Raw genomic sequence first — 10,000 nt, forward strand, 5'->3', positions numbered from 1 at the left:
GAGAGAGGAAGATGCTCTACAAAGCTGTGTTGACTTGAGAGGTCAGAGACGAGAGAATGTGTGAGTGTGTGTGTGTGTGTGTGTGTGTGTGTGTGTGTGTGTGTGTGTGTGTGTGTGTGTGTGTGTGTGAGAGAGAGAGAGAGAGAGAGAGAGAATAAAGGACAGAATGGGAGTGAGAGAGATGCAAACAATGAAGCATTGAAATATTAAATAAACAAGTTTTCTATCAACCGAAAAAATCCTCTCATATTGGGAAGTGGATACAGTGACTCACCACAGGAGAGAGAGGAGAGCTTTGAGAGACAGAGGGCAGAGGCAGCTAGAGAGAGGGAGAGGGAGAGAGAGAGAGAGAGAGAGAGAGAGAGAGAGAGAGAGAGAAAGAGAGAGAGAGACATTTGCCTTGTCACGACACAAACAAGTCTGAGTCGTGACAAGGAAGCGATCCTTTCTGACAAGCGAACCAAGAGGACCCAAGACTCATCAAATACTAATTTAGAAGGAGAAGCTATACATATAAAACATCTTTAAAATATACATTTTGAATGATGACATTGCAAAACGTATTGACTTCATAAGAAGTTCAAGCAACATACTGAGCAAATAGAAGATTGGAATCAAGGAAAAGGTGTTCTTAACACTATGTACAATGCTGAATCAAGAGTAAATATTAAGTTTGTTAAGAATGTTTTTATGTACAATATAAAGCAAAGTAGATGAATAGCAAAGCTCCACACTAAGTCCTGTAAAACAGTAGGGGCACAGAAGATAAGTAAAAGCTGTCACGGACGCACTTTTCATATTTTGACGGTAATCAAACTAATCACATACTCGGGAAATGGCATTCTCTCTGCTCCTCTCTAATCAAAGTAAAGGGAATCACGTGCTAAAAATAGCCCTAACCCTAACCCTGGCCGGATGAAAGGCCATTCAATGGCTTTGTCCAACTCAATTGGGTTTATGGGTAACAACCCATGAGCGAGGTCACCGAGTCCTTGAGGTGACTTCATTTGGTTTGGCGAAACGTTGACAATAGTGGCTCAGATGCAGTTAAGACTAAATCACAATATTTGACAGGGACAAAGTACATCCAAAACATATATCTCAGAAGCTGAGAACCGGGACCTTCTTGCATGTGATGTCCTTGGTGTAGTATCTGGTTATACGGTATACTAAAAGACTGTTTTCGTTCCATGTGCTATATGTTATTTAATATGAGGTAAATTGACAGACCACTTTCGAGAAATTAAGCAACTTATTATGTGAATACAAATCCACTGTACGACAGTGTTTCCCAAATGATGGGTCGTGACCAAAGGATGGCTTGTTGGGTCGTGGAATAAAGCCTAGCTACTGCCTGTCGAAAATACTGTTTGGTTTCTGCTTCGCAAGAAAGAAATTCATGAAGTACATGAGATGGGTCATACCTAATAAAAGTTTGGAAACTGCTGATCTATGAAATAGCCCACGCTACTGACTGGATTTTATTCTGCAAGTAACTCCCTTCAATGCACTCTCCAAGAAAACTCATTAGAAGAACTTTATCCTTCCATCTCTCCTATCATCAAACCACAATTTGCCTGGCTGATGAGTTCTTAAATATGAATAATGCAGTCTATAGATTTCACAGATAGGCTGTCTCGTAAATTAAATGATCTTATAACATGCTGAAGCTCAGCATACATATTTAATTTCAATGGTCTTCTAAATGAGTGATAGGATGAGTCTTTAATATGATTTAATATGGGCTGTGGAGACTAACGTTCACAATAATCAATGCATGGCTCTTTTCAGTATGTCAGATTGTGATATGTGAATACAGTGTAACCATAGATCTAGCTAGGATCCATTTCCAATTTCTCCATCTTTGGGTGTGTGTGTGTGTGTGTGTGTGTGTGTGTGTGTGTGTGTGTGTGTGTGTGTGTGTGTGTGTGTGTGTGTGTGTGTGTGTTTGTCTACAAAATATGAAGACTATGCTACAATACTGTCTGTGTGTATGTTTCCAATCCACTCTACATAATTGGGAGCATGACATTGTCAACAATACCATATCGCGTCCATGTAATAGCATATCAGCATTTCCTTTATTTGTCCTTCACCCAAACCAACCATAATACAATGTCAATGGCAATGTCAGAACCAACAATGTGCCCGTTCAGATTTGTCTTTCACTATCATGCAATGAGCATAGCAGCTGTGTTGCATTCTATATCATATTAATCCCTTAATTATAGTCAGTATACAATACTGTCATAGCAGTGCAATGTCAATTATCAGGCATAATCCAAACAAAGTTAATGTTTCCATCTTACATCATATAGTGCTATGGAAATCTTTGTCATCTCCAGATACAGTGCTGCTTGAAAGTTTGTGAACCGTACAGGGATGGTCATTATTTTTGTATAAAATATTAAAATTAACTTATAATCTAAACCTCAATTCGTAATAAAGACATTCCAAATAAAGGACACAAACAAAAAAATCTGATATATTTTCATTGTTTATTTAATGAAAGTGGTTTATTTAACAAAAACTGTGTGCAAAAATATGTGAACCTCTTCAGTCAATAGCTTGTGGCACCTCCATTAGCAGCGATAACTTGGGAGTATGCCACTAATCAGTCTCTGACATCTGTTTTGAGGGATTTTTGCCCACTCTTCCTTACAGAACTTACAGAAGGGCGTCCACTTCTAGACTGAGTTGCTGTCATGTTAAATGCTCTCCATTTGTAAATTATTTGCCTCACAGTGGACTGATGGAGCTCAAATCTTGTTGAGATGATTTTCTAGCCTTCCCCAGACTGATGTGCTCTCACTACCCTCTTCCTGATGTCCTCTGAGATCTCCTTTCCTCTCGGCATGGTGTGTTTTGCATTCACCTGTATAGGTAACACAAAACTGACCAGGTTTCTTATCTCTATTTATCAGATAGATATCAGATGGTACTGATTAAATAACAATTACATGGTAAAAACAAAAAAAATCTATAATTGCACAAGGGGTTCACATACTTTCAAGCAGCACTGTACATCCCAGACTAACAATAAACCATGCAAAGCCTCTGATACAATGATACTCGCTTCATCATTATCCTAACATCGCCTCTCTGTTCACCCTTGTTGTCTTCTGTCTTCTTCCTCCTAGTTGACATTTCGCTGACTCACTGCTTCCTTTGTCTTAACGAGGCGTGGGGAGAGATAATTACCCCTTCAGGGGCAGCGCAGACTGACAGACTGTCTCTTTCGGGTGATTCAGTCAAGTCCGTGTCACTTCTTAATAGCACCATGGGCACGCTGGCTACCCCAGTTCCCCTATTCTGGTCTAATGGCTGCTGAGTTCAACTATATTTCAGATCATTCCCCTGTGCAGGTTTGCTGTGCCTTGCAAACCGGAGCCGTGTAGCTTCCGTGATGTTTCATTCAAGGGAATAGGCTAATGAAGAGTGAAAGTGGCTGGAAAATAATTGAATTGCACTTTGAGATAAGATGTTGTATTAGCGCACTGGAGGTACTGCACCTAGTATATGCTGTGGTTCAATTACTTCAGATCGAAAGACAGACAAAACAAAACAGCGAAACATATGATGACACTTCAACATCGCTGTATACACGATACAAAATCAACAAAGAAAAATCAACCAGTGTGAATTAATTCAAGAAGACAGTCAGGCTGGTACATACTCTTTGCATTATGCATTATCTCCCCTCTGGAACTGTGCTGGAGACTGTGCCTTCTGTATTAAGCATGGAGTCCTGTCGCCCACGGCAGTCAGGTTTGACCTTTGAGACATCAAACGGTCGCTACTGTTTCCACAGACATGATCCAAGGGGACGGCTCTTGCAGTGCACTCCAGGCACGTGGGTTTTCCCCTTCAGGCCCTTCCTGTCCTTTGACCTCGACAGATGATGACCAACAGGAATGGCACCATGAAGTGCTGTGCTTGTACTTTCACCCTTGGCTGAAGGGCGGAAGAGGAAGCTGAGGCTTTTTTTTTGGCCATCTGTAGAGGAGATTTGGCAACTGGCAGTGTTGTATAATTGGACCAAATCTGGCAACTGATTTTTATATTTATGCGATTACTTACTGGTCTTTGAGGTTCCTCACCCACTCCCCCAATCAGGCACATTCAGATATAGAAAACCAAGTAAATGGACTCTCTGGCCAATCAGTGACAAATAAATCAATGAACTACCATGGAGAAAAGAGAACCAGTGGCGCCGCCCAGATGAACCCCAGCTCTCTGTGTTTAATAAACTAAGCTCTAGTCTAGATCTTAGAGAAGATGAACGGATGTAGACTTTATAAACATTTTATGTGTTCTGACTTCAAAGCAGTCTGGGAGAAGTCCAGGCCCTGAGAACAGCTTTGAATAATTCAACAAGATACTTAACCTGAAATCTACTGTCATTACTCTAGTTGAGTAATAAGGTGATACTGTGCGTTGCCTATTTCAATAGAGTCTCCTGATCTTTTTAGGGGGTCAGTTGGAAACCTTCCTAATTCCAGTCATCATTAATCAGCAGTTCCACACCCCCATTAATACACTGAGATTGAGACCAGCTGTCTAGTGTCTACCCCACCTGTACTGCCATTTATCAAAGGTAATACTTTGGCATCGTCCCCATCTACCACCTGAAAAGCAATTTATGTCACATTTTACCTCAAATCACAATCGATTATTGTAAATGTTTGGCCGGTAACAACAACGTTAAACCTTGTTTGCGTTCCAGCTGCCAACTTTGACGCATTGCCACACGCTGCCAAAGGGAGTCCGTCCTCCCTCCAAATCGGCAGTTAAGCAGCTCCTGGACATTAGCTGTCACTTTGTCTGTCGGTGACTGCTGTGTTCACATTTCTTCCCACCTTATACCTCTGGCAGCGTCTCAGACATTAATGTTTCTGTCACCTGTGTGCCAAAACCCAGCTGGATTCCACTCCAAGAGTGCCGTCCTGTCTTCTCAGAATGTCTTCTTGTAAAAACAGAGGCGACAGTGAAAGCCACAACAATGCATCACTAGCTTCTACAGCAACAATGTTCTAGGGTCATCGTCACATACCGACAGTGATGATGATGAGGATAATTATGTTGATGTTGATGAAGATGACAGTGCTCTTAAAGGTCCAGTGTGTAACATTTCAGCATGTAACACTATATTATTATTAGTGAGGACGTTGTTGTTGTTTGGAACTTCTAACTGAATTTCGCCGCAATGCGCAGAGGTGGCAGATTTCCAACAAACTTAAACCCTGCTCCTTTAAAGTTGATTTGAGGTGAATTCTCCGTAATCCAGACCTATCCTTACCCATTACGAACTGTCCCTGACAGTTATCAAGGCCATTGAGCCGACACTACATTTGGCTGACTTTCATGTAAACATCTGGGTGTATAATGAGTTATGGGCAATGTTATCCAATTACACCACTTGAGATCTGAACCAATACTGTTGTGGTCACTAGCAGTGTTGGGGAGTAGTTCAAATACATGTAGTTCAACTATCAGTTTTACTAAATTCAAATCCTAGTATTTCCAGTAGTTAACTACTTTTTTGCCATGTAGTGGTGTAGTAAGCTTCTGTCACTACTCACTACATTTTTTCAAAAGAAAAATAAATAAATACTGGAATTAAACTATTATTCCAGCCCTTGAACTTCAATTCCCCTACTATTTCTTCCCTCACTGCCTACGGTCTCCTCATTTCTCTCTCTGTGATTTCAGAGCATCACTTTTTGTCACATGGACTGGTCATCATTTTTTGAGTGGGGCAATCCCACTCTTATATTTTTCATTGGATAGTGAAGAAAGACAGGAAAGTAGGACAGCAGGGCATGGGCCAGATTCAAACCCACGCCGACATGGGCATATGTGTGCACTGTAGGCCATGGTGCTAGACCACTGGACCACCCCAGAGCACACTGTTGTAGTTTTGATGTAATGAATTACTTTTTCAAAGTAGTTTTAGCTTAGCAGACTATAATTCTCTCAAGGGTATTGTATTCAACTAATTTCCTTGTTAAGTAATATAATTGGTAATCTAGTTAAATACATTTTCAGAGTAGCTTCCACAACACTGATCACCAGTCTGTTTCCCTATGTAATAGACAACTACATGTAGCCACTTGCCTTGGGCAGCTTGTATTTAAATTCTTCAAATGAATGCATCAAAAATACATCCAGACATGAGGGAAAGGAATCTTTAAAATATTAATCCAATGAGACCATATCAAAATCCTTCAGGCTCACACTTAAATGTAATAATTAATTTACATAATTTTGCAGAATGACTCTAAGCACATTTCATTGGCTATGAAATGAGTCTGTAGTATAATGAGTAGGTGTGCTGGCAGTGGCTAAGGACGCTATTCAAACAGAATCTCTTGCAACGGTTCTGAGTCAACTATATTCTTCCACTGTGGCAAGAAAACAGCAAGTTTGAATGAGAAGCAATTGGATTTCTCTTTGTTTCACACGATCGACGTTCTTTGCTGAGTATGCCTAACCCACATTATTTATAGTGCAAGAGGAATATTGTAGAATTGGATGACCTTTCCAGAAACCAGATCTGACTGGAAAACAGATTTTTTTTCCTGCCCCCTCAATCCGTAGTTCCTGGGCTACTATGAAAGTGTGAGGCTGAAGCATTGTTGCCCAGGGAGCGACTCTTCAAGCAAACACTTCACACATCGGAGTGACAGCCAGCACCGCCATGAGCTCACTCTCAAACTGCCACTGATGATGTGACACGGCATGTTTCTCTGACTTCTCTTCATCAAGAGGGGAAACAATGCTGCCCGCTGTGCAGACCAACCAATAGACCAACCACAGCTGACAGACAGATAACCAATAGGGATTTGTAAAGAAAGCAGGACAAGCAACTGTAGGGCTGAAAAGGGAAAAACATTGACATTGAGGAGGCTAGAAATGTTTTGTGAATAATATGTTTAAAACAAAAACAATGATAGTCTGCCCTCTGCCTTTTTCGGCCAAAATAAATAGCTTATGTGAAGACACTAATAATGGTTGACATTTTGTAACAACTTATTAACTGTATAATGTCCTCTCTTGAACGTGAGGGGTGAGACTAAAGGGACCTTAGGTCAAAACCTAAAACTGACCTTAACCTTAACCAAACCCATAACCATAACCACATGTTAACCATTCATATACTTCATCGGTTTTCACGTCAAGTGTGTCCCCTTAATTGTTCCCGGTCGTGGGAAAGGTACCTGAGGTGAGTAGCGCGGTAATAGGATTGGCATTAGGACCCAGGAAAATTGGCATGTACAGTATACTGTAGGAGCAATTGGGCGGAAATAAAAAAGCAATAGTATTGAAAATGAATAATAAGAAACATTATATTCTCCAAAAGTCCAATAGGTAGAGCTACATGGCCTATATCCTTTTCGTCACAGCCTGTCACACTTTAGAATTAAAATATATTTCAGTTCTAACTAAATCAAGAGGGGGGTAGCCCAAAGGTAGGCTATTGTTATCGCACTCCTTGTGACAGGTTGCGTTGCATTTGATACATAGCCTAGTAGTCATTTCTGTGCAACAATGTAACCAATTCTGTCGACGTGAATTCAAGAGTCACTTACTTTCGTGCTTGGAAGTTCCCCATGTGTGCCGTGGAACTCCGGGGCTCTTGATAATTGCTCTTCCAGCTGATTTCAAAGCATCCATGCTTGCATGCAAGTATCTCTGGCAGGTGGATACCTCCGCTTGCTTTGCTTCTCTGGCTGAGAAACAGTGGAGTAGTACAATCAGCGCGCAGCGAGTGATGCGCTGAGCAAGTCAGCAGCCGATTGCAAGTTCCTACTCCGTGCTCTACAGAAAAATGGGTCTAATAAAATGATGAGCAGCGCAGCTGTTAACCGTTTCCTATCCACCAGGATGTCTGGGGGCTGTTATAAAAGGTGTGTAGGCCGATGTACAGTAGCGTAATGCTGCCACACCCTTTTCCGGGATGGTTTTGCAATGGGCGCATCAGTACATAGTTCTATTGATATCTAACACGCGTCAGAAATGATTTAGTCATTGGTATAAATATTGTTTCATGTAGGATTTAAGATTTATGGTTGAAATAAGCATAAGCATATCAATAGGCTTATTAGATCATTAATATGTCTCATTAATATTAACTTGCATAAAAGCAAATGTTTTCAATGTTACTTATTAGCTCTGGTCCAGGGTATAGTAAGGCATGGCAAAGCTGAGCCTTTACAAATATACCCTATACCCTGTTGCGGTCAATACAAAACGTCTTTGGCCTCTTGTCTATCGGTAACATTTTTTAGAGCCTATTTTCAGTATACGTTCATTACTACCCAAAGTACTGATGTTGATCGACTGTTGACAGTAAGTAAGCCGACAGAGATGTTTCTGAACACTTCTGAACGCGTTCTGATGCTGCCGTGATTATGAAAATCATGAATGAATGATGACTATGCAGTAGATGAGTGAGAAAGTTACCAAAATATCACCATAAGCTTACGTCTCATCAGCACCACACACAATGGAGGTTAGACGTGTTCAGAAACATCACTTACAACACAATGTACCACGGTATCATTGACTATCGGGCAAGACAAGACCCAAACCACAATGCAGAAGGCATCCAAAGAGAAGGAGATGCAGTTCTGGATGGATATGGATAAGCTTTAGAGTACTTACAATTTAAGTAAATTTGTCTAAATACTAATGACTTATTCAAACAGATGGACTACATACACAAGGTGCATTTATTTCTAAGTGGTTAATAGAAATGTATGAAAATACCTTAAAATAAAAGGTGAAATTCATCCACACTTGACAAAATTCACATTTTAGGCCGCCTGTCCAAACACTTACTGTATGGAGCTTCTGGAACTTTTATGAATGTGGATATTAAACTTGTGCTGAAGGAACTTTCATACTTTCAAAAGATAATCTGATGAAGTGTAGGAAATCAACACTTAAAATAAATTGTTTTCTTTATCCATTAAGCATGTATCCTACAGTAGCTTACATGCAGACACCGAAATTGTTCAAACTGCACCAGTGTTCGGAGGTGTGGTTTATTACCTGTCTTTTGGCGCCCTCTATAGATAATTAGCATGTATTACACTTTGCCTTCGCTCCCCGGAGTTGAGTCCTCAAGCTTCTGTCCTTATTTGACTCTCTGCCCAGACCATAGGAAATAGGACACAATGTCGATGCTAAAGGTCTCTTTGAGAAGTCATGAATGAATCGCAATTATCACATCCTGTTGAAGTGTATGTATTCAGCATCACAGCATAGAGACTTGGCATATTCTATCTGAGTCATGCCGTATTTAGTGTCTACGACTGATGAAAGTGGCCATCACTGAAGAAAAATTACACCTAACACAGACACAAGATGACATTTAGATTTGTCCTTCATGGTGAAAACTTTATTCATTTCATTTGTAATTCTTCAAATTAACAATGCATACCATGCCAAGTTACATGGTTATCCAAGTTCATCTTCAAGTATTTCACACTCAGGAAGTTATCGGTACATTTTTGTTATTTCGTCTTTCGGTATTTTTTCTAGAAGGGTTATAGCCTGAGTTGGCATGCTGTTTGTTGAACTTTGGTGCTCTGTGATTGATTGAGAGGGTCTGGGGTGATGTTTCCTGCCGATAGCAACACTACTGCGGTCAGCTGTGGCACGGGCCAACATGTGTGTGTGTGTGTGTTGCGTTAACATCGTTGATACACACACACAGCGAGGAGCAAAGTCATGCAGCTCTTTGAGATGTTCAGAGCCCTAAATAGAAAGACGCTGTGCAGCTAGCTGCGGGTGAAATACCGCATTATGCATTTCTGTGAAGAGTAGAGAGAGTAGAAGAAACGTCTACCTCCCAAACTTCACAGAGCCTCACCCCTGAAAATGGCCCATAAGTCGCAGCACTGAAAGGATATGCACTCTAACCAAGACACCGTACTATCCTCTAACTCCTGCAGTGGAAGACATGGGATCTGAAATCAGGGGTTATCGTCAA

The 10,000-nt window shown here is 40.8% G+C and overlaps 1 protein-coding gene across 1 annotated transcript in view; it reads right to left on the bottom strand.

The window, feature by feature from the left end:
* LOC310818466 (low density lipoprotein receptor adapter protein 1) overlaps positions 1-7,677 on the bottom strand; it is a gene marked incomplete at both ends in the record, with an annotated part of 37,094 nt that extends 29,417 nt beyond the window's left edge. The window contains one exon of the mRNA XM_083689418.1: positions 7,593-7,677. Coding sequence (XP_083545544.1) covers positions 7,593-7,677 — 85 coding nt within the window. The remainder of the gene's footprint in view (positions 1-7,592) is intronic.
* Positions 7,678-10,000: the final 2,323 nt, after the last annotated feature.

Source organism: Argentina silus (genome assembly GCF_951799395.1).
Source record: "Argentina silus genome assembly, chromosome: 17".
Lineage (NCBI taxonomy): Eukaryota > Metazoa > Chordata > Actinopteri > Argentiniformes > Argentinidae > Argentina > Argentina silus.